Source organism: Monodelphis domestica, chromosome 4, assembly GCF_027887165.1.
Source record: "Monodelphis domestica isolate mMonDom1 chromosome 4, mMonDom1.pri, whole genome shotgun sequence".
NCBI classification, from domain to species: Eukaryota; Metazoa; Chordata; class Mammalia; order Didelphimorphia; family Didelphidae; genus Monodelphis; species Monodelphis domestica.
Genome location: NC_077230.1, coordinates 166,414,320 through 166,440,819, shown reverse-complemented (window position 1 = coordinate 166,440,819; position 26,500 = coordinate 166,414,320). Strand labels below are relative to the sequence as shown.

Genomic DNA, 26,500 nt, shown 5'->3' with positions numbered 1-26,500 from the left:
TTTAAAAGGGTGAATGATGTGAGAAATCTCCTTAGGTGAGAGAAAGGGGAGCAGCCTGGCCCATGTCCCTTTGGCTTTCTAGCAAAGAACTCTGGTGAACTCTGCTGTGGCCTGTGTGCCCATAGAGAGGACTTTGAGTGCCCCCTCTGTTAGATGTGCTATAGATTTGCCACCACAGTCCTGGAATGATAGAGAGACAGATATATCTGTGTGTGTGTGTGTGTGTGTGTGTGTGTGTGTGTGTGTGTGTGTGTGTGTGTGTGTGTGTGTGTGTGTTGGTTGTAATGGGCAGTAATCCTACCAGAAAATGACCACTTTTATTTCTTCCTTTTTACAGAACTTAACCAAATCATTCTGAATTTCCTTATCTGTAAAATGGGGACAATAATAGACAGGCACCAGTTGCTTCATGAGATGACTGTGAGAAAAAATATTTGGATAACCTACAGCACTATATAAAAACTAACTTATTTTTTTAATAGTAGCTGTAATCATCATTATTTAATGTGGAGAAAGCATTATTCAAATCAGTCATTTCCGTACCAGTTCTATGCAATCATAGAGCTAATAATTCCTTACTTGCAAAAAAGTTTTAGAGAACTGATTAAATTGCACTTAGAACTTTAAAAACAACTGAACGGAAGTTCTCAACCTTAGAGTCCTAACTTTATTTGGGGTTGGGACAGGAAATTCTGAGTATTACAGAGGTATTCTGCTCTCTCTGAGGAGTCACAGGACTAAATCAGTGTTTTCACTTCCTTAAGGAAGTGTGTGTGTGTGTGTGTGTGTGTGTGTGTGTGTGTGTTCAATAAAAAAGAATTCATTTCTTAAATCTATAGAAAAAAGCTGTGTTGGGAGGAATTCACCATTAAAAAAGGGACAAAAGCATTCTGAGTATTAAGTGTGTTTAGGGCAGCTAATCTTCATGAATTCAAACCTGGCTTCAGACATTTACCCTGGACAAATCACTTAACCTTGTTTAACTCCATTTCCTGATCTGTAAAATTAGCTGAAGAAGGAAATGGCAAACCAAGCAAGTATTTTTGCCAAAAAAAACCCATATGGGGTTAAGAAAAATCAAACACAACTGAAAGAACTGAATAACAACAATTATACATGTTTTTTCTGAATTATCAAGATTGTTTAGGCATCTAAAATTGGGTGAAAATTTGAGTTTTTAATCAAAATTAGTATTTGATTCTTTTAAGCTCTTTCATATAAGAAGAAAGGAGTTGTAATATCAGAGGACATAAACATCACCTTCTTTCCTCATTCCTCCCCCCCCTTGTTTCCTCTTCCTCTCTTTTTTCCACCCCCTTTCTCTTTCTTTTTCCTTTCCCTTTTTTCCTTTCCCTTTCTTCTTTTCCCTTCCATTTTATTCTTCCTTCCTTCCTTCCTTCCTTCCTTCCTTCCTTCCTTCCTTCCTTCCTTCCTTCCTTCCTTCCTTCCTTCCTTCCTTCCTTCCTTCCTTCCTTCCTTCCTTCCTTCCTTCCTTCCTTCCTTCCTTCCTTCCTTCCTTCCTCCCTCCCTCCCTCCCTCCCTCCCTCCCTCCCTCCCTCCCATTTTTGGCTTTCTAGCAGAGAACTTTGGTGAACTCTGCTGGGGCCTATGACCTGTGTGCCCACAGAGAGGACTTTGAGTGTCCCCTCTGTCAAGTGTGCTGAATTGACCATGAATTCCTCTGCAGAAATTTCAGTGATGAATTAGTAGCATAATAAAGAGTTGAGGCTAGTGACTAAATTTTGACAGTCCCAAGTTTTACTTGTGATATTTGGTTCATCTTATCCACTCTACCAGTAATTTCTTTGTCTCTTTTTGAATAGATGATATGACTTGGATTCTGAAATCTTTTCCCACAAAAACCTTGAATTCAATGCATAGTACTGAATACGAATACTCAGGGTTTTTATGGTGATCATTCAATCTAGTCTCTGCTTCAAAAAATGTGATCTGTTTTGCTCAATCCCTTAATTGCCAGTACTCCTACTTCAATAAAGAAAGTAAAAAAAGGGACAACCACCTGGTTCAGAAAGCAGCAAGTGCTGCTTGACCTCTTGAGTAAGCCATTCAAACTTTTTGTTACTTAATCTCATCAGTCAGTACCAGGTCTGTTTCACAGTACTGTTGTAAAGGCTACTGAGTAAAAGATAAAACATTCCTATTGGATATGTGTTATGCCAGGTGAAATATTTGAGACAATGATAGATTATAGGAATTTTCGTCCTAGAGCTGAAGAAGCTTTAGAGATCATCTAGTCTCTCTCTCATTTTACATAGGGGGGGTGATGCATATAGGGTTGCAAGAATAGTAAATAATAGTCATAATAAGCTGAGATTAAAGATTAGATTCTGTGACTCCAAATTCATTGCTTTCTATGCAATATGGTGCATCTGGGAATAGCACAAGCATTGACCTGGGAGCCAGGAAAGCTGTATTCTTATGATTGTAGTTAAGTCACTTGATCTTTTGGAGATTTACTTTCCTCACTTATAAAGTTATGAGGTTATACACTAGATCTCTGAGAGTTACTTTCAACTCTAAAGATGTGATGCTATGATGCTTTCCAACAATGGTATCTCTGATTCTGTCTGCCTATGAAGTCATTTTTCTTATTCATTTGTCTGACAGCCAAACTCCTAATGCTTCATTTTCTACTTGTAATTTACATTCTTCTTTCTCCTCTCCTCTCCTTTCTCTTCCTTTTCTTTTTAAAAAATAACTCAATTGCTCTTCTTCCACTAAAAAGTCTACCTTAAAAAAAAAAGGACAAAGGAAAACAAAATCTTATTTTAACCAGTTTGGGGGAAATTACTTTTCTTTTAGGTAAGTTTTTTTTAAGATTTTGTTTTTTCTCGGTTAATATAGTCTAAGACTGAAAGATTCCCAGGGAGAATGATAATTTTAAATTTGTAAACAGCAAATCCCCATTCCTTTGGCATCCTAACTGTGACTGTTATGGATACTTTCTTTGCTTCTGGGCAGAGGAAATGCCTGTGGTGCTAAGTGACAGCCTTTTCTTCTGATTTGGAGGAGAATAGTCCTGTTATCTTGAAGGATAGTAGATGCAAGGAAAACTTAAAGGAGGGTAAAAGAAGGAAAGTTCTTAGATTTCTTTTGGAATTCCCAGGAATGGTATAGGAAAGAACATATGAAGAAAGAACATATGTAATACTTGGTTCTAACACTGTATGTTAATGATATTATGAGAGCTTAAAGGTTTGCAAAATACTAAGATAACATGTTTATAATGGCAACCCCGCTCCCTTTTTTTTTTTTGGCTTGGTTATGTAGACACATATTCACCAAATTGATCTGTCTAAAGCACCAGCGGTTCCCTGTTGCCTTCAGGATCAAATAAAATTCTGTGTATTTTAAAACCCTCCATAAACCGGATCCCTTCTGTCTTTCTATACTAGCCACTATACTCTCCTCCAAATCTCTGTGATCTAATGATCTTGGCCTCCTTTCCATTCCTCTCCTGATTCTGCATTTTTACTATCTGTTCTTCCTATGCATAGAATTTTCTCCTAGGTCTTAGCTTCCCTGGATTGCTTCAAGTCTCAACAGAAGCCCTGTCTTCTACAGGAATCCTTTTTCAGTTCCCTTTAACATAGTGCCTTGCCCCTAACAGATTATTTCCAATTACACACACACACACACACACACACACACACACACACATATTCTATGTGTTGTTTTTAAGATAGTTTAAAAGTTGTCTTTCCTATTAGGCTGTTAGCTCTTTGAAATCAGAACTGTTTTTTCTCAGCTCTTAGCACGGAGACAGGCACATAATAGCCACTCTATAAATACTTGTTTACTTCTTTACTAAACTTGCCAACAGTGAGAACTATTATTAATATATTAGTTCATAAATATGGTTAATTTTGCTTTTGGCATATGAGACCCTATATGGGGTGGTTGCTACTCAATTATACATATTATCATTGACTCATATAGGTTGATAATTTAGGCATTCTCTTAATATTAGGTGAAATGAATGCTTTGGGTAAACATAGCACAAGTAAATTCTATGACCAATTATCTGGTCCCTTTAATTTAAATAAAAGCAATTTCTTTTATTATTAGAAATAAGGAAAAATAAAGAAGATCCAAATAATTGATTGGGCTGAGGGATAGAAGGTTCACAGAAGAGTTAATGAGCAATTTTGGTTTCATAAAGTTGTTAAAATTTTTATTGCAATAACTTTAGAACATAATATGCAGCTAAAATCATAAGGGAAACACTTAGCTGGAGTGCATGAGGGGAAATCTTGATAGTAAATTTCTCTGACATAGATCTGATATCTAATATATAAAGAACTAATTGAAATAAGAGTCAGACCCCTGTAGATACAAGGTTAAAGGACATGAAGAAAAGCAAACTAACAGTAACTGTAAAAATCATGGCAAATGATAAATAAAGTAATGCAGATTAAAACAGCTTTGTAATTCTGCTTCAGTTCTAGCAGACTGACAAACATTACTTAGAACTTTACAGATGAAGGAGGGGATATGGAAGGTCAAGTGGAACTGTGAATTAGTATAGCCATTCTGTAAAGTGGTTTGGAAGTCAACTTCTCAAATCACTCAATAGCATGTCCTTTGACCCAGTAATACCACCATGACACATATGTATAGACATACATATAGACATATATGTGTGTTTGTATATACAAACACATAGCATTTTTTGCTATAGCAAAGAACTAGGAACTCACACATTAACCATCGATTAGGAAATGGCTCAAAAAAGTGTGGTCTGTGGATCCCATGGAATGGTGTCATAAAAATGATGAAAGGAATAGATTCTGATGAACCTGGGAAGGCTTTAAGAATGGAGGAGAATCAGAAATTATATATAATGACAGCATTGTTTAAAAAATACACACATATCACAAATATCTTTGAAAGACTTGAGAGTTTTAATCAACAAATACAGTCACCAAATATGACTTCAGAGTGCTGAGGATAAAATATTTTTCATACTTCTTGAGACAGGTAAAATATTTTTCATACTTCTTGAGACAGGTAATAAACTAGAGGTGTAGAGAAAGACATTTTTGGATATGGCCAAGAGGTGATTTGTTTTATGAGATATGCTATAACTTGTTACAAAGGATAGGTTTTAGTAACTACCAGGCACAAAAGTCTCCAATCAAAAACTTAAATTGTTTAAGATTTAATGAAATTATGTAGTTGTTAAAGAATTGTCAGTGTTTCTATTTTAAAACTTGAATGTTTTTGCTTTTCTCTTTTAAATCACGCCTTCCTAAAGTGCTGACTTCAGTTTTCGGCAAAATAGGCTGTCTTTATAAATCAGTTGCAGAATTTATTGTCTAATGAGAAGATACAGAGCAAAAAAAGAGCTCAGTCTTAATAGAATAAAAATAAAGCATATAGTCCTACATTGAACATAAGACTTGTTTGGTTTTGTATTTCTTTACATATAAAACATTTATGGATAGACTTTCTAATTAGTGATTGAGATTATATTTAGTATCATAATTCAACAGAGCCAGGATTTCTCTACTCTTAGTAGAGGAAAGTGAATGTAAGTGAGGGCTAGGCCCTGGGGGTAGTAGTAGAACTCTGCCCAAAATGGAATTTTGGATTAATCATCAACAAACAAGATAACCACCTTGAGATTATTCACCTGAATTGTTTCTTTTAATCTGTTTAAGAAAAAAAAAAACCTCATTGAAATGTTACTGATATATTTTTGTTTTAATGTATTTAATACTATTTATATTAGTCACTTAGCTGATTTTTTAAAGCCCCTGCGAGGATTTTCCTATTTTCCTCTTGTGATAAAAAAATCTTTTGTGAGTAGATAATTAATTGAATCATTATTTTTAATGTGGAGGATTTTACTGCTTCTGCCCCCAATTTTTTCCCTAACTTCTGCTAGTTTATCTAAATACTTGACATAAATATGATTTGAATTTAATAGAATCTCTTCCCAGTATTTCTCCATAATACCTGTCCTTTTTAAAAATACCAAATAGAAATATGACCTGAATCTCATAAAATTATAGAACCTTTGAACTGAAAGGGCTATTTATGGTCTTCTAATCATGTCCTACTGTTTTGATTTCTTTAGAATTAAAAAAAAATTTTTTTTTCACATTTCTTCACATGGTCAAACTAATGATAGACCTAATGTGTTCAGTTTTGTTGAATAAGGGTTTTGTTGTGGTCATTCTAGATAGGATTTAAAATATAAAAGATGTAACATTGCTCTGAAAAAACTATTTAGTAGAAATTCAAAATATTTTAAGGAAATGTACAACTTGGGAGAGTATGATGAGATGTTTTGTGCTTGTTATATTCTTTCTCTTTAATTAAAGTGAAGTTTGGATAGTGAAACCTATAATGAAAAGACAAAAGAATTGAAGGGTTTGAGCAGAAAAGAGGAGACTAGGACCTACTGTGGGATATCGGTTAATAGATACTTACTGAGTCCTACTATGTATAAAGCTTAGGAGATTTAGAAATATTATGCTCTGCGAAAAACAGTGAATGTCTTTTCTTCATTACTGCTCTGAGGAAAATAAAAATTGGAGAAATAGATTCAGAAAGTTTTTTCTCCTATTTAATCCTGATTTAGCTTGATGCAGTTGATGTCCAAGGATTATAAAGCAATAATATGAGGGATTGATGAGCCATGCTTGCTATTCTGGAAGATGCTGTAGTTTTGGTCAGATCTCTTCATTACAGGTTGTAATTAGCATTTAAAACACTTGGAGGTAATACAGGCTGGTGCAGGATGTGTTGTTCAGTCACTTGAAGTTGTGTCTGACTCTTTGTGACCCCATTTGAGGTTTTCTTGGCACAGATATTGGAGTAGTTTGCCATTTCCTTCTCTAGCTCATTTTAAAGTTGAGGACAACAGTAAAGTAATTTGCCTAGGTTCACACAACCAGTATGTGTCTGAGGGGGAAGATTTGAACTTGGGATAGGCACTCTCTCCATTGCACCACCTGACTGCCCAAGCTAGAGATGTATGGGAAGCTCTAAAGTTCAGTGAGCAGAGTATTAACCTGATTTAGATAGAAGGGATCTTTGAGATCATATTTAATTTATTGCACAAATGAGCAAACTCAGACCCAAAGAGGTTAAGTAGCTTCCCTCAATAAAGTAACTGTTTCTCAGGTTATCCTAATTGACCAAATGGGTAGTAATGAGAATCTGTAATTTGATGCTAGTCCTTGCAGAAGTAGAATCAAGAGACTTGGCAATTAATGTGATCTGGGAGATAAAGGAGAAGAAAGAATAAAAATTTGGCACCAGAGTTTTAAACGCAAATTATAGAGGGGGTACTTTTGATAGAAATATAGAAGTCAGAATGAGGAGCAGATATTGGGGGAAAGAGAAGTTGCATTTTAAATATACTGTATTGTGTTGAGATACTTGAAGGTTATACAAAATGGATAATACAGGGTATATGGTATAGGTTATATATAAGGGTATACGGAAGGTGATAAGAGAGATCCAAGCCAGAAACCTAAACTAAAGGAAATACTAATAGAGATGATAATTAAAATAGTTGATGTGTATGAAATTTGGCCATTCTGTATTTCAGCTAAACTTACTGTTTCCCTACATGTTACATTCCAACAATTCACACATCTCTTTAAGCAGCTGGGTTGTTCAGTGGATAGAGCACTGAGCTTGGAGTCAAAAAGAACTCAGTTCAAATTCAGCTTCAGACACTAGTTGTTTGACCCTGGGCAAGTCACATAACTGTTGTCTTCCAGTGAAATGGGGATAATAATGGCACCAGCCTCACAGGGTTGTGAGGTTCTAATGAGATAATATTTGTAAAACACTTAGCACAAAATAGCCACTTAATAAATGCTTATTTCCCGCACCCCTTCCCTGCCTTTTACAGTGGATCTCTCTCTCTCTCTCTCTCTCTCTCTCTCTCTCTCTCTCTCTCTCTCTCTCTCTCTCTCTCTCTCTCTCTCTGTCTCTGTCTCTGTCTCTGTCTCTGTCTCTCACACACACACCCCTAGAAAGTTCATTACCTTTGTCTCTTGGAATCCCTGTTGTCTTCTGAGATTCCACTTAGATGCACCTCCTTACACAAGACCCATCCTAATTCCTACTTTCCTCCAAGTTATTAGTGTTCTCCCTTCGCTCATCTCACACTCAATCACTTTGTAAATATGTTGTCTTTACTTACCTGTGAATGTGTATTCCTCATTAGAATACAAAGTCCTTGAGGATCTGGACTGTTTCTGTTTCATCTGTATTTCCAGGTTACAGCACCTGAGACCTGTTTTGTCTGTGACTGCCTTTACTAGCACAATGTGACATCTGTTCCACATTTTAGAATCTTGTTTGCCTGAAGACATGGCGAGTTAAATGATTTTTTCCTTTTCCTGAGGTCACAAAGGCAGTATGTAACTGAGGCATGACTTGATTCCATCTTTTCTTGGCACTTTGGGTGACTCTCTGTCCACCTCACCTTTCCCATGATATCGTGAGTTATTGCTGCTTCATTTAAAGAGTACACTTGTATAAATATGGAGATGTTCTTAGTCATAGTATCATCCAGATCTGGTGAGAACCTCAGAGGCTGTTTAGCACAACTCCCTCCCTCTCTCATTTACAGAAAGAAAGAGTGCGTAGTATAGGACTAGGATGAAAGGTGAAAAGGAGTATTCAAATGTGGATGACTCAAGGAATGGCATATTCTGATGGATCAGAGTGTTGTGATTTGGGGAAAGGGTACGAGGGTCTGAAGAAGAATCTTATGTAGACCTTGGAGAAGAAAACAGTATGAATTTTTACCATAAAGTCAAACCAAGCAGGACAACTTTTACTGCAAGATGTGATGTTTGGGGGGGGTACTTTTTTTTTGTTTGTTTGGTTTGCTTCAGAAGATGAAAGTTAAATGTGTCTCCTTTATTTGTCAGGGTTTTATTCATATTAGCTGCTGCTGCTGCTACTATTACACTACTACTACTACTATACTCCTCCTACTACCACCATCACCACTACCAGCACCCCTACTACTATTACTACCATTTCTACTACTTCTAATATTACTACCACAACCACCACCCCCAGCTAACATGAAACACTATGGTTTACAAAGCATTTAAAAAGTAGTATTTTGTTTGATCCTCATAGCAGTTTTGGGATGTAGATGCTATGGTTATCTCCATATTATAGATGGAGAAACTGATGAGGACAGAGGTTAAGTGGTTTGTCTAGCATCACACAGCTAGTTGGTGTCTAAATCAGGAGTTGAACTTGGATATTCTGTATTATAAGTCCTTCATTCTCTCTACTGAGCTACATAACAGCCAAAAAGAGAAAAAAGACTGAAATTTACACTATAAATGTGAACATTTTTTTCCTCAGAATTTCATTGACCACTTTGCAAATCTCCTTGACTAAGTAAGTGACTATAGATATGTGGAAGAGAGTTGGAGATAGCAATGTCTCTACTAGTGTGAAACAGATAACATTTTGTTCATTAACTTGAGACAGTGTGGAATACATATGTATTTGTAGCATAACTGCTTAGAACTTCCTTAAACTTCTGAGTATCTTAGGGTCAGTAGACTTTGCCAGCAATACTATACAGAGAAGGTTTGGAATGTGGATGATTTCAGACATTCTTCCTGGGTGTCTGCTGAGTGTAAAACCTGGGCTTTGTGCTTCGTAATAGTTGTAGTTGTCTCTGAAAGAGAGGTCCAGGCTTGTTGCCAACTACAACAAAGTTCTCACAAGTTACATTTTACGAGTTTAGCCAGATTTCAGGGGGTGAGGGGAATGGGAGCTTGAAAGTTAGCAGAACTGTGAACCATCTCCAGATGTATTATATTCCTGCCATAGAAGTAGATGAACCCTTTGTGGTGGTAGAAATTGACCTTCCAATAAAATTAATAGCATTAAAATTATACTTGAATCATCTGCTTTTAGATATATTTTAAAAAGCTTTTATTGCATAGTCACCTGAAAGGTTGAAAGGGAATCTTATTTTTAAATTGTATTTTAATTTCATGCAAGTAAATTAAGTCTGAGTTTCAAAAACATTGATGCTACATTATGTGATAAATGAATTGCTAAAATGTGTGTGAATAATTAAAAAGTTGAATTGCATGTTTAAAGGCATTAAACGAAGTTACTATTTAGAGAATTCCTACAGTGAATGGTTCTGTGATAGAACCTTTGGTTTAAGTGTATGGACTGTCACATTCTGATTTTTTAAAGTTGAAGTATACCTATATTGAAAAACTCTTGCAGATAGAAATTAAATGGCCACTGTACTTTAACTGATCACTGCAACAAGCTTCTTTTTTTCTTATGTTTAATATAATTTATGTTTACTAAGTTCTAATATGCTACTTCTTTATTTTCCAGCAGTCTATTGTGCCAGCCCACCCGATGGCTCCTCCCAGCCCCAGTACCACCAGCAGTAATAACAACAGTAGCAACAGTAGCAGCTCAGGGTGGGATCAACTAAGCAAAACAAATCTTTATATCAGAGGTCTTCCTCCCAATACCACAGACCAGGACCTCGTGAAACTTTGTCAACCGTAAGTGTTCGCTTTTAAACATTTTTTGAGATAATGATAAAGATAGAAATTATATAATGAAAGATGTTTGCTGAAGTTTTGATCTGGACATCTGGAATTTATAAGAACACCATGAGAAAAAAACATCCAAGTTTGTCCTTCTTATTTTAATTAGTATTTGATACTTTTGTTGTTTGGCTGTTTCAGATTTGTCTGACTTCATGATCTCATTTGTAGTTTTCTTGTCAAAGACACCAAAGTAGTATGCCATTTCCTTCTGTAGCTCATTTTACAGATAAGAAAACTGAGGCAAACAGGTTTGAGTGACTTGCCAGGGTCATACAGCTAGGAAAGTGTCTGAGGCTATATTTGAATTTAGGTTTTTTTGCCTCCAGCTGCCCTTAGTATTTGACACTAAAGAATTTTGAAATGATGGAATTTGCTTAATTATACCCTTTTGGAAAGGGAAAAACTTCTTTGTTTGAAGCAACTTCTTTAAAAACAATTTTTTTTGATGATGGAATGAAGAAAATTCAAATATCTAGCATTTTTGGCAGCAGAACCTCACCAGGCAAACTCCTTCATTGTACAGAAGGTTCAAAGGAATTATTGGGTTAGAGCTAGAAGTGACCTGAAAATCCATCTGATCCACTCAGTCATTTTGCAGACAAGGAAACAGAGGCCCAGAGAAGTCAAACAATTTGTTCAGAGCAACATAGGCAATAAATGGTTCAGTTAAGATTTAAACTGAGGTCCCCTGACTCCACATCCAGGCAGCTTTCAGACCCCTATTCCATCTCCTCCAGTCTTATTGCTTTTATTCACCATTGAACAGTGAATCCCCATCTCACACCATTGTTGCTTGAGTAAAGCCCTTCATTCTATGATGGGCATGATTAGATTTTCTTGTTAGTGTCCCCTGTGCTTTATTAGTCTAATTTGTTCCTTTCATCCTTTAGGCAATGGAAACCCATATGTTCCCATGATGAGCCTCATGGGTGTGAGTGTGCATCCAGCTACATAGGCATGTGTATGTTTGGAGAGAGATAAAATTAATACAATCTTTGCTAACATTTTCAATGAAGAGACACTTTGCATATTAGTTCCTCAGAGTAACTTGTTAAGTGAGAGAAAAAAAAATTAAAGTCAAGAGCCAGAAGCATACAGTATTGTGTGCTTATACAATAATATTAAACAAAAATGGTATCTAATCATGTTGACTATCTAAAAGTACAGAAATTGAAAATAAGCACATAACACTAAATTATTTAAATAAATAGCAGAAGATATTTTTATATTACAAGTCTAAAAAAATTTTTTTTTCTAGTAGATTTTTCTATTCCACAATGGAGCAAAATTCCCCTATAAGAATTTTGATTTGCAATCATAACAGCAGGTGGTAAAGATAAAAAGTGCTCAGAATTTTCATTGAGAAAGCCAGAATTAGAAGTAAATCACTTAACTTCTCTGAGCCTCAATGTTGTGATCTGCAAGATGACTGAGTTTGGTCTAGATTGGGGTCCTTAAGTTTTTTTAAGTTCTTAGAACAATATTTTTATATGCATAAAATAAAATATGTGATTACAAAGGAAACTAATTATATCAAAATATAATTTTCAAATTATTAAAAAAAGAAGTTCTCTGGAACCTGTTACAAATCTCATGAGAAGCTGTCTTTTCAGTTCTAAGTCCAATGATTATGTGACTTTTGCAGCATCCTGTTAGAAAATGGAAACTGGTTCAAATAAGGGCACATTGGTTCAAATTCCATTTCTGTCACTTCATCCCTGTGTGATTCTAAGCAAGTCTTTTTAATTTTCCATGGCCTCAGTTTCCCCATCTGTAAATTGCATGAAGGGATTAGACTAGGTAGGTTTGAAAAATCTATCTTCTAATTTTAGATTCATGATCCTATGAGATCCTGTTTTGTTGTTGTTCTTGTTAACAGTTATGCAGAATTTTCACATTTTGTTTCCTCTGCAACTAGGATCATATTTCCAGACAAGGAGATAAGTGTAGCACCTGACTGTCATGATTTGTGTTTATTTGTTTTTGATGATCTTTTTAGGAGCTAAGAGATAAATTCAAAAAATGCAGTTACATGGAGACAATTCTATGCCTTTTTGTGTTATTCTTTTAGGCTGGCACCCTTAGCTCAGTGGCCAGTGTAATAATGGTACCGCAGGGAATTACCTCTGAAAGCAAGTCAGGCTCCTGGGTGTCTCTTGTAGTATATTGTGCCAGGCATGAGGTAGAAGGAACTTTGCCAAGTGTTCTATGCTCTCTATCTTAGTTCTTTCTCCAGACCACAGAAATCTTGGCTGCTCTTGGCTCCTGTCTGGCAGCATCCTATCCTTTGGCAGCATAATTACAGGTAGATAGGATACCATGAAGTCCAAGAAACCAAAAATAGAACTGCATGAAAATTTAAAGACAAAGGAAAAAAGCAGTCAACAAACATTTATTAAGCATCTGCTATGTGCTGAGCATTGTGCTAAAACAAAAGTAGAAAGAAAAGTTAAAAACAAACTGATCCTTGCTCCTAAGGGGCTTGTTCAAGAAGTTATGGAAGTTGGAGGCATCAGGTGGCTCAATGAATAGAATGCCAGACCTTCTTAGCTTTATGACTTTGGGCAAGTCACTTGACCCCAGTTGCCTAGGCCTTATTTTTCTTGCTGATTTGGAATCAATACTTCATATCAATTGTAAGACAGAGGGTAAAGGTTTAAAAAAATGTATGGGAGTTGGAGAAAGGGAAGTGGACATAAGAAAAATAAATTACTTCCCCTGAAGATTTTTGTGTTGCATGAATTGAATTATAACGTCCAGTAGTCATTCCAGTGTATCCTTTGTCAGAGACAGAGCATTTAATAAGCAATAAAGAGTCATTAAATGGGTAGAAAGTCTTTGCATACTAATTGTCTTCCTAAAAAGTTACTTGAAAATTAAATATTCATAAGTTAAATCATATTTTAATGTCATTAGTTTTTCTTTAAAAAGAAAGTTTCCTCATTATTACTCTCAACAACATTATTCATTTATTTCATACTTGTGATATTTTTAAGCTTTGTGAGCAATTCACAGTTGAAGGCTGCCTTGTCTGTTGCCTCTAAGTAGTTGCTGTCATTCTTATCTCCTCCATGTGCTAGAGCTGGCTACTGAGTGCCCAACAGAATTGCTAGCAGAAGCTTGGGAAAGAATGGGGAGTTGTTTCTATTAAAAGAAAACAGAGCTTTAAAACGGGTAACTATATGCTATCTCCATTAGAAAGAACTTCCGGGAGGTTTTCCCAGGAATTATTAAATTCGGTTCCATGGGATACCTTTGCAAAAAAGTACATATCATTTGGTCCTATTATTTCATGTGTCTGGGTATCAGCAGACTGTGAGTCTTCCTACCCTTCTTTATACTGAGGCCAGTATTCTGACTGTCATCCTCATTTCCTCCCACAACATAATAGTTTAATCTTTCCCCCAAATTCTCTTGATAGATGAATTTTCACTTTATTTTGCCTGGAACTGGGCACTTCTTGGACAATTCCAGACCATGCTGCCCACTATCATCCCTCCCTGCTTGCCACTTTCCGGCTCCCATTTATATGTTTTCTTGCCTCATTAGAATGTAAACCAGTGAGTGTGTCTGAATAGGTTTTGAAACCAGGTCCTATATGCTATTTATATACTATATTACATTATAAACATTTGTTAAATATAGCAGGCAGAGAGAGAGAGAGAGAGAGAGAGAGAGAGAAAGAGAGAGAATTGGGGGAAAAATATGTAATCCTTACCCTCAAAAAGGCACTTACCATATATATATAATACATGGTACAATTTAATCCGAATAAAAAAGAGACACAAACACATTCTACAAGTAAATCCCTTTCCTCTGACACTACCACCATTCCAATTCAGGCCCTCATTACCTCATTCCTGAACCATTGCACTAGTTTTCAGATTGGTGGGTCTATCTGCTTAACCTCATACCTGAACTTTTGCAATAATCTCCTGATAGATCTGCCTCTCTATTCTCTCCCCACCATAATCCATCATCCATTCATCTAAATTGCTTTTTCCTAAAGCAAAGTTCTGACCATATCCCCCTACCCTACTCATTAAACTCCAATAGCCTCTTACTGCCTCCAGGATCAAATACAAAACCCTTGGTTAGACATTCAAAGTCCTTGCAATACTTTATAGCCCCTGCATAGTGTTTGATGCAATGACAGGGACCTCCATGCTGTTGTAAACAAGATTCTACATATCTCAGCTCCAGGCAATATCTTTGGCCATCCTCTATGCCTGGAATGCTGTCCCTCTTCATTTCTACCTACTGGCTTCCTTTTAAGTCCAAACAAAAAAGTAGTTATTTTCTATTCATTATTTATCATTTCTATTAATTATTTCCTAAATATCTTTCATTTTGCTCATGTGTACATATTTGTTTTCTCTTCCATTAAATTGTGAACTCCTTGAGAGCAAGGATTATCTTTTGCCCCTTTTTGTATCTCAGGACTTAGCACAGTGCCTGGCACTTAATATAATTTTTTAATTTTATTTAGAATATTTTTCTAAATTGGGAAAAAATATTTATAACAAAAACTTCTGACAAAGGTCTAATTACTCAAACATATAAGGAGCTAAATCAATTGTACAAAAAATCAAGCCATTCCGCAATTGAAAAATGGGCAAGGGACATGATGAGGCAATTTTCAGATAAAGAATTCAAAACTATCAATAAACACATGAAAAAGTGTTCTAAATCTCTCATATTAAAGAAATGGAAATCAAAACAACTCTGAGGTACCACCTCACACCTAGCAGATTGGCTAACATGACAGCAAAGGAAAGTAATGAATGCTGGAGAGGATATGGCAAAATAGGGACACTAATTCATTGCTGGTGGAGTTGTGAATTGATCCAACCATTCTGTAAGGCAATTTGGAACTAAGCCCAAAGGGCTTTAAATGATATCCAGCCATAGCACTGCTGGGTTTATACCCCAAAGAGATAATAAGGAAAAAGACCTGTTAAAAAATATTCATAGCTACGCTCATTGTGGTGGCAAAAAAAAAAAATTGGAAAATGAGAGGATGCCCTTCAATAGGGGAATGGCTGAACAAATTGTAGTATCTGTTGGTGATGGAAATACTATCGTGCTCAAAGGAATAATGAACTGGAGGAATTCCAGGTGAACTAGAACAACCTCCAGGAATTGATGCAGAGTGAAAGGAGCAGAACTAGGAGAACATTGTACACAGAGACTGATACACTGTGGCATAGTTGAATGTAATGGACTTTTAGTAACAATGGACAATCCAGGATAATTCTGGGTGGAATTGCATGTTGGCTATGAGAGGGGCGTGGGAGAAGGGGGAGAGAAAGAAAACATTTTTCAATAGTTACATGACTCATATTCCCCCCTTCGCCCAGTAACTGACAAGCAATTCCACTGGGTTATACATGTATCATTGTTCAAAACCTATTTCCATATTATTCATATTTGTAAGTGTTCTTCTAAAGCCAAAACCCCAGTCATATATCTATCAAACTACGTAATCAGTCATATGTTTTTCTTCTGTATTTCTGCTCCCACAGTTCATTTTCTGGATGTGGATAGTGTTCTTTCTCATAAGTCTTTCTGGATTGTCCTGGATCATTGCAAAAAGTTCATTACATTCAATTGTGCCACAGTGTATTCCATCACCATCCGATACCACCACCATCAGATACCATTTTCCAATCAAGGGACACCCCCCCCCACCCCTTGTTTTCTAATTTTTTTTTTTTTGCCACCACAAAGAGAGTGACTATAAATATTTTTGTACAAGTCTTTTTCCTTATTATCTCTTTGGGGTACAAATCCAGCAGTGGTATTGCTGGATCAAACGGTATGCATTTTTTTTGATTGATGATTATACCTGAGTAGGATATATTGAAGAGGTAACACCTGAACTATACTTTTAAAGGAAAATAAAGGTCTTAATGGGGAAGAGAAAATGAGAAGGAAATAGATTTCAGATATTGGCAGAAGCCTTCACCAATGCTTAGGGGTAGGAGAGTAAAGAAAGAGTGTCAGGGAAAGCTAGTAATCTCTTTTGGGAGGAATTTAAATAATGTGATTTCAAAAGGAAGAGTTGTGTGAATAAAGTCTGGAAAATAAGCTGGTCTGAGTTGTTGACCTCAGGTGGTTTTAAAGACTTGTGGAACTAGAGCAGATAAGAGATCTGGATTTTGAGGTATTTGCATGAGCATGATAATTGAATTCATGAGAGTGAATTAAATCATTTAAGGAAAGCAAAGGGAAGAGGATAGCACCTTGGGAGACAACCCACATTTAGTATGTGGGAGGAAATGATGAACCATTAAAGAGATTAAGAAGAAAATCAGGTGAAAGAATAGAAGACATGCAGAGAGAGAGAGAGAGAGAGAGAGAAAGAGAGAGAATGGTCAATAGTATTAAATACTCCAGAAATGTCAATAAGGATAATGCCTGGTAAAAGACAGATAGTTATAATTTCTTCATTTGAGAACTGCCTGTTCATATCTCTTGACATATGGGAAATACTTTTGTTTTTTTATTACATTGTATGTAATTATTTTCTCTATATAGTGGGGCATGTGTGTGCATCTGTGTATATAATGAATCTAAGTATATTTTCTTAATTTATTTTATATAATATTTTCGACAAATTAAAGTCCTCTTGTAGTTGAAGTTATTATTTTTCTTTAAAATTGTACCCAATTTGGGGCTGATTAGAAATTTGATTATACTATTGCTTTGCCAATATTTTAAAAGATAAGGGATAATTTCTTGTGTTCTTCTGTGTTATTGTTACAACACTACATTTGGATAGTATTTTATAACTTAAAATGTTTTCTGCTACTAATAATAGCAGTTCTTTATGCAGAGCTTTTTAGTTATGAGGTATTTAACACATTATCTTGGATTTTTACAACAAATGAAAGATTCATATAATCCCTATTTTTATAAATGTAAAAACCGAGTCAGAGTCACTACATTATTTCCCTAAAGAGATGTAGTTAGTAGAGAAACTGCCATCTAGCCTTTTGTAACCACTGGTGTTGTGCTATTTCCACTATACCAAGATCTACCTAATTGTACTGTCTTAGCTTAGTGTTTGCCAGGGAGAAGGGAAAATGGCAATCACTTTTGTCTTCCCAGTCACTTTTGTATCCTCAAAATGAGTGTAATGATTTTCAAGTGCTGCTAGGTGATCATGGGGATAGAGCACTGAACCTTGAAGTCAGTAAGACTTGAATTTAAATATATTGTCAGGCAGGTACTGGCTGTGTGACTTTAGACAATTCATTTAACCTCTATGTGCCTTAGTTTCCTCAACTATAAAATGGAAGGAATAATAGCACCAAATTTTTATGGTGGTTGTGAGTATCAAATTAGTATTTGTAGAATACTTAGCACAATGCGTCATATATAGTATATGCTACATAAGTGTTGGCTATTATTATTATCCAAAAAACAATTTTAGGCTGGGATAGTTGGGAAGATTCTGGGTTTCATCCATCACATTTTTCATGCCTTGCCATCCTTGGGGAAAGACCTAGAGGTAACACAGTAAACAGAATTGAACATACTTTTAACTCATAGAATCCTACCTTAGAGTTGGAGAGGATCTAGGGTTCCTCTAGTTCAGATGGAGAAGCTAAGACTCCATCTAGTTACAAATGAGGATCCATATTAAATTAAGTGATTTTTCCAAACTTGGCTGTTTGTTTAATACTCACAAAGACCTCTTTGAACTCTGGATTTGTGTGGAACAAAATGTAGAAACACTGCTAAATAGCTTAGGATGCTTCAATAGTTTTTCTTTTATTCAAAGTTAACATATTATTTGATTTTTATTAAAAAGTGTATAACTGGAACAACTAGGTGGGTCAGTGGATAGAAAGCCAAATGGGTTTAAATATGGTCTTTGACATTTCCTAGCTATGTGACTCGGGGCAAGTCACTTGATCCCAGTTGCCTAGTCCTGACTTTAAAACTAATAGATTCTAAGGCAGAAGATAAGGGTTTCCAAAAAATAAGTGTACAACTGAATAAAGTAAGACCATAAATGCCTATTAGTAAATAAATTAGTAAAATTTGCCTAACGGTAAATAATATTGTAGTAGTTCCATTCATACTTTTCCTTTATAAACTGTTGAAGAGAGCATTTATATAAGCTGGATAGTTATGAGAGAATTTTTTTTAAAGTATACATCATATATCTGTAGTTCTATTTGTATATTGCTTCCCCCATTGATAGATCATAACCCCTTCTTTAACTCAATAGATGATCTTGGCTTATAGTTCAAACATTCATCGCCTTCAAGTTGGCATGGTGAGGAGATCCTCAGGCACTTACACAAAGTTTTTTCACCTTGATAGGAACATGCCTGGGCCTGCATGTTGCTGCTATGGATGTCAAGAGCCAAGTCACCTGTAAATATCCATGATTTCTTTAGTGGAAGGAGCTCCTGAAGGAGGAAACTCCCTTACCTGACTCAGGGTGGCAGAAAGAGTAAATGACTTACGTAGAATCACACAGCCAGCAAATGTCAGAGATCTAAAACCTGGTCTTCCTGATTCCAAAGTTAGTTCTCTATTCAATGTACCTTGTTGCCTTTTGTAAACCATAAAATGCTCTATAAAATATGGATGATTCTTTTCTATTTCTGCATATGAAAATCTAAGCTATTCTTTTTTAAAAAAAACCTTACCTTCTGTATTAGAATCAATAGTAATTATCAGTTGCAAGGCAGAAGAGAGATAAGTTTTAGACAGTTGGTTAAGTGACTTGCCCAGGGTTCTACAACTAGGAAGTGTCTTGAGGCCAGATTTGAACTCAGGACTTCCCATCTCCAGTCTTGTTCCTCTATCCACTGAGCACCTAGCTGTCCTGAAGTCCATGATTTTCTAGACTCCACTCAGATTCTACCTCCTCCATGATTTAACTAGCTGGAAGCTGATTTTTCAAAACTTGCAAATCTCTCAATCTCTCTCTCTCTGTCTCTCTATCTATCTCTCTGTCACATACACACCGCACACACATGCACTCATGCACACAAACACATACAAGCACTCTGTATATATTTCTTCACTCTTTGGGGCAGAGACACTGTTTCTTTTTCATTTTTGCATTCCCAGCTGCTAATACAGTGTTTGGTACATACTGGGTGCCTTGTGAATGCTTGTTGATTGATAACTTTTGGATTATAAATTCCTTGTGGAGCTTATTTCTATATCACTAGTACCTGGCACTGTGACTTATATGTTGTAATTTCTTAATAAATGTTTATTGACTTAAGTTGAAGTTATTTACAAAATGAACTCTAAATTCTCAGTGTTCAAAGCTTTTCACAATCTGGGTACTTGATTCTTATATACAGAATGTTTCAGTCAAATTGTATTATTCAGTACTCACACCTGTCTCCTCCGTACATATCCTTGCTCACAGTGTAAAATATTCCTGTAATGTTGTCTTCCTCTCTTTCTACCTGTTGATAGCCTATTCATTCTTCAAGGTCTAATTCAAATGCCATCACCCTCTTGTTCAGCTTTCCTGAAATCTCCCAATTGGAAATGATCTTTTCATTTACTTTTACCATACTTTGTATTCTCCTTGTGCAGTTACCTATTATAGTTTTTGTTACCTTTATGTGTGCAATTGTCTAATCACTTCTACTACTTGTAAGCTCCTTTGAGGGAAGAAATAATATCTTATTTAACGTTATGTCTCCATTTCCTGGCACAGTAAATAACAGAGAGAGAAGTGTTTAGTAAAATGTTTATTGGTTAAAAAAAAGTTCTTAAAAATTAAAATGTAATAAACTCTACTCTTCCCTTCAACAAAATTACAAATATCTTATGTTGATTCATTATTAGTGTCAATGATTTCAATGTGAGGTTTCCTACTTCTGCTTCAAAAAACCTAACAGATTTTTTTTTTTCACATGCTAAAAGTATTTTTGGATAAAAGACTTCAAACAGATATACAATATAGAGCTTCAGATGATCAGGTCTTCTGAACTGTAAAGTATGATTCCTGATCTCTCCTTCTTACTTTCTAGCCCTGTGCAAAGTCATATAATCCTGCTGGGTCTCATTTTTATCATCAGAGAGAGAATTTTTTTCCCTAAAATCTAGCTTTCTTATCTGTTACTTTTCCACTGGCATGATGATATATTTCTCCAATCAGAGAAAGTGAGGTTGAGTTAAGATGAGATTTCAACATTCACTTAACTCATAGAAAATGAAGTGTCATCTCAATTTCTACCACTTTCTTAGATTTTCCTTAAGTAGAAACTTTTATGATAGCATTTGTGTAAAGTGTAAATGCTTTGAGGATTGCAAAACGTTTTACATGTGTGATCTCATTTCATCTTCATAATAACTTGTAAGTTAGATGCTATTATACTTATTTTAAAGATTAAGCTAAGGCTCAAAATTTGTCTGTAATCACTAAGTAACTAGTTCCAGCAGAATTTGAACTCAGATCTCTATGGAACAACATGCTTTCCACAATACCATGCTCTCGTTTTTAATTGGTTTTATATTTCTTAATATCTCATTTTTTATTACATGCATTTATTATGTCATGCTTTTGAAAGCCCTATTCTATATTACACTTCTGGATGGATCCACAAAGTGTTCTTAAGGCTTCAGATGACAGTATTTAGAAGTCCCTCAAGGGTAGCTTTGCACTTACCACTGCCTTGAAAGAAGATAAAAATTTCATGAGTATTCAGTTGTTGAATCTTTTGTGTCTTGGCCAAAGAAAAAAAGTATCTTAATATTGTATTTATACTGCAAAGTAGGATGTTTACCTACAGAATCAAAGCACTGGTATCCAGATGCCATATCTGGAACTTAACTACATTATTAAGAGTGTTATCGTACCAAAGTATCAGACTTGCCAATTGAGGGCCATATGTGGTCCATGATAACTCCAGTGTGGCCCAAGCCAGAATAAAATGTAATCAGGAAGGCAATTTCAAAGGATTTAGGATGAAAAATACTGTCCATTTCTATTTTTGAGGAATTTGGGAAAGTTTTTAAAAATTAATATTTTGTATTTACATGTAACTGAGGAAATAAAATAAATTTAAAAATGAACATAATTAGAAAACATTTAACAAGATTAAAGTAAAATATAGTTAACGTGTATTTTCTAAATCTTTATGCAGCATTGCAAGAATTCTTTACATAAGTTGCTTCTGTTTCTATTTAAGTTTGATACCACTCTTCTGATAAAATTCATGGAGTTTAAGATGGAAAATGTGGATTTTTAATTGAATAAAATGCAAAGATTTGGTGGTCTTTCTCTGATAACTTAAATCCAAGAGGGCTGTAGGTTCAACTACAATGGATCTTGAAGTGAATGTTTTGCTGACTCATCTGTCAGTCACTTTTCTTTGGGACAAACTCACTACAGTAACTTTATATTGTATGTAAAGATATTTGACAGTTTACTTCCTCCCCACTTTTGAGCCCAAAGATGTTCTAGTGATTCATATAAAATTTCTACTATACACAATTTTTCATAAAATTTGATTGAATTCTTCAGTTTTGTGATCCTTTACTATATTATCTCTTACTACCCTTACTACCCTTATCTTTCCAGTTTGAATCATGGCTAATTCAGTTATCTCTGGTTAGTTTTTAATCTTAGATTTGCATTTCACAATTGCTAAATGGGTTTCTGGGCCATGTTCTCCTGAATTTCTTAAGCACTTTGTTGGCTCTTGGCTAAGTGATTTCAATATTATCCTGATCAGAGCTTAATTATTAAGAAGTGAAATTTACAGAAGAAAAAAATCACAACAGGGTATTATTCTGAAACTACACACACTTCTTCCTGTAGAAATATATGTATATGTGTGAGTGTGTATTCTCAACACAGTTTTGATTAGTGCAGATAGAATTGGATTTGCATAAGTAGTCTTTTTATGTATCTCAAGGTTTTAAAACAATTAATAGTGGTACAAGGATGGTATAAGAGACTTAAAAGTGAAAGTGACCCATACCATTCTAAGGAAACACTATCAAAAGCTTTGTTTAGGAATTGTGCTTGGTTATGATAAGAATATCTTATTGTAACTGGATCTCCCTAAGTCATGGGCTTCATCTTTCCTCTTTTTTTCTTTCCTAAAGTCTGCCAGCTCACATTTCCCTTAATTTACTCCATTTTAAAGCCCTGTCTCCAAGATTAGCTTATTGTTACAACCTCTGTGAATTTCAACCTAGCCATTTGTAGAAAAGAGCTTACTTCATCTCTTCCTCTATTCCTCCTTCCCCTAGAGTAAGCATCATGTTATAGTAGGTAGAAACTTGGCTTCAGAGCTGAGAAGACCTGATTTCAGGTTCCACCTCCAACAAATAATGATGACTGGGCAATCTTGGGCAAGTCACTTAATATCTTGGTGACCCAGGCAGCTCTCTGGGACTAGAAGTTGCAGAGCAGGTGCTAATTTGCATTGGTTGAGGAAGTTCCTCTCTAGAAGCACACTTCAATGATGAAATCATGTTTCTTGTTAAAATAAAAAACAAAAAACACACATGATAGAAGAGATGGTATCCTTTTTCTCATAGATGGTAAAAATTATACTTCACATAGCTGGCTAATAAGAAATTTGTTGAATGACTAGAATTTTAGACAGCAAACCTGCAATGGAACATAACTTTTTCCTTCTGGTAGAGTTCCTGGGTAGGATCTAGATTGATTGAAAATTATAAATTAAAAATAAAAATTCCCCAACAACTTCACTCTATCTTAGAGTTAGAAGAAATATTAGCTGTCACCTATAGTCTAACCCATACAAATTCAAACTGCATATGTTAGAAAAAGAGAGAAGTGAGGCAGCTAGGTGGCTCAGTGGATAAACAGCAAGGCATGGAGACAGGAGGTCCTGGATTCAAATATGACCTTAGACACTTCTAACTATTCTGTTCAAATCACTTAACCCTCCCAAACCAAAGCTGCTTTTCTGCTTGAAGTGATACTTAGTATTAATCCTAAGACAGAAGCCAAGGACTTGTTTTTGTTGTTTTTAAAGAAAGAAAAGTAGAGAAGTAAGAATGGGATTCCCATTTTTTTGGTTAGGTAAATATGCTTTCCCTTCAACAAGTATTCATTAATTGCTTCCCACAGGAAACATATATCCTGATACACTAACAAATTTCACATAGTTCCCCTTTTTTATGGTCTAGTAAGGAACTTATGGTCTGACAGGAGGAAATACAAAATCAATTCACTTATTTGAGGATATTATGCAAGTAAAGATCAGTGGAAAATGAGTATTTTTTCTTATTTTTATCACTCGTTGAGTTATTGCCTAGAATTTCTAAATTAATTTTATACTCTACTCAAACTATTTAAATGTTAGATTTTTGAGAATGTGCATTTATTTGGTTTGATAGCTAAATGGAAAGAAAAAAAATGGCCAATAAATTCAAGACTAGTAAATCCATCAGTAGTGTTGAAGAGAAAGTAGTATTTTAAAATGACATGACTTTATAAACTAAAATATAAAGATGTTCTCTCTGCTCATTTAGTATTTACAGTGTTCAAGAAACTCAAGCTTCATTTGTTCCTTAAGTCCTTCTGTGGTGGAATGGATATATTCTTTCAGTACATGTGTGATTCCTTAAGTAAATTTAGATTATTCTGTTTTCAAACAAAAATAAGGAAAGGAAAGGAAGTATGATTGTTGAAGAGACCAAGCTCAGTGGAAGTGGCCTTCCTCTCACTGATTTTCCTATTGAAACATTTTATTTCATATTGAAGTTTATTTTAATAATTCATTTTGACCAGCATTTATTTAGTAAGAGTTTGCTCCATGCAAGGGACTTTATTTTTATAAGCACTGTGGTAGGGGAGATTTGGAACTGAGTGAGAAAGAGAATATAGTTAACTATTCTTTTGAATGGAGCTAAAGGAATTAAAATATCTCTCAGTAAATTTCCTTGACCACTTCATTTTGTTCTCTTTCTCCTCAGCCACTATGGAATGTAAATATTCTCTTCATTCTGTGTCATCTCATACATAAAGTTGTCTGGAGCATCCTTTAACCAACCCTTTTCTCAGAGCCAGATTCTTTCCTCGCATCTTTTGGTCAGAAGAAGTGCTTAGTCCTGGTGCCTAGTTTACATCTTTGTCCTCTATTTGAACGGTTAAATGTCACAGAATGATGTTGTTAAATTCTTTTATAACAGCCAAACCTTCATCAGTAGTAGCCCTATTCACATCAAGAAGGCAAGCTAATTGTTTTACCTAGCACTTCTGGAACATAAAGAAGACAGAAAATAAAATTTGGGGGTTTTGAAAACTTTTATTCTCAATGTCTACATATTCACTGCTCCCATGTGTGAGCAAAGAAGAATTGTAATATCTTAAAAGAAATGAGAGTTGTACAGATTTAGAGACATTTCCATCTCAGATATTCACATGAACTATTTGTGCCCAACATGTAGTAGAGCCTTCTGAGATTGTATCAGTCTGATCAGCTGCAGTTGGGCATACATGCATTGACCCTGATGTTATGTCATTCTAGACTTCTTCCAGCATGAAGAACAACAACCCACCAACTTATTTCCCTTGTCTTTAAAAAATTTGAAATCTGGGATTGGGCTCATTAACTCCAGGTTGCACCTCAACTAAATGACTATCCACCCTTCTTTCTAGACATCATTTTTAGAGCTAAGTACTTTTCCCTGAAAAGGTAGATTTTATGTTCCCCAAATAAGGATTCTGTGTGTGTGTGTGTGTGTGTGTGTGTGTGTGTGTGTGTGTGTGTGTGTACGTGTACATTGTGTATTTAGATAAAAGAAAGATGGAGAAACAAAATCACCTGAGAACTGTATGTAGTTTGACCTAGATATTAAGTTCGAGATTAAGTTATTCCTGGGCAAGAAAAAAAACTGGCCTTCCCTTCTTCTTCCCTGTTTTGAATGCCACTCGCTTCTTGGATCTTCTTCTAATTAACCATTCTCATTGCCCCTCCTACTTACCTCCTCTCCTCAATTCCAGTTGTAAACCTCATGGATTCCCCCATTTTAGCATTTCATGTTTCTGACATGGTAGGTTTATGCTAAATTTTGTTAGCATATACTTCACCCCTCTCCATGCTGGCTATAGATTTCAAGGGTCCCCATGACTGCATGTGTAAGATCTTGCAGTGACTCTGTTAGTCTATTCAAGTGGTCTGCCCCAAAACCCCATTACGGGAATTTTAAGCATTCTTGGTTAAAATTATGGTTGACCAGAAATATGTCCTTCAAATACAATCTATCCCAAATCCTTTAATCTTTAATAGCTTAAAACTGTCCCAATATTTTATACCCTTTATAACTATTATTAAAATAACTTCCTTCTGTTATATTGTCTCAGGCAAAGTTATATTTTCTTAAACCCAAAACATACCATTAGGTAGAAGTATGCCAGTATAGTTAATTCAACTAGCTGAGTATAAATTCATGTTTAAATTACACTAAATTCCTTGAGTGTAAGAACTGTATGCTCAGTTTTCATTAAAAATTGTAATACAATAATAGCAAATAATTCTTTGCCTTTTTATAGAGCATTATGATTTATAAAATATTTTCTTAGGCAGCATCTCTTTTGATCCCTCCAGCACCTTGAGAATTAGGCAATTTTACAGATGAGAAAATTTCTCCTTTTATAAATGAGAAAAATTCAGAGATTTTGAGTTACTTGCCCAGGCCACTACAAATTTCAGTGTGAAGACTTAAATTCTAAGAACTGTTTCCTCTACCACTAAAAATCCCCAATTCTTAAAATATATATCAAAGATTAATATATTGAAATATGGTAAAATCTCTTTTGAGACTGTGCCATTATTAGAATATTATGTTTTAGAAACATAGAATTTGGATTCCAAGATATCAAAATTCCATTTTCTTGAGGCATGAAGGCTTCTAAAGTAGAT

General features: G+C 35.3%; 1 protein-coding gene across 10 annotated transcripts in view; it reads left to right on the top strand.

Annotated features, from left to right (window-relative positions):
- Nucleotides 1–26,500, top strand: part of RBMS1 (RNA binding motif single stranded interacting protein 1) — a 284,075-nt gene that overhangs the window by 126,539 nt on the left and 131,036 nt on the right. For 7 of the 10 annotated variants that reach the window (XM_007494251.3, XM_016433662.2, XM_007494250.3 and 4 more), the window contains one exon: nucleotides 10,381–10,556. In XM_007494251.3, coding sequence (XP_007494313.1) covers nucleotides 10,381–10,556 — 176 coding nt within the window. The remainder of the gene's footprint in view (nucleotides 1–10,380; nucleotides 10,557–26,500) is intronic. The other 3 variants (XM_056793945.1, XM_056793946.1, XM_056793948.1) reach the window with 1 other exon arrangement.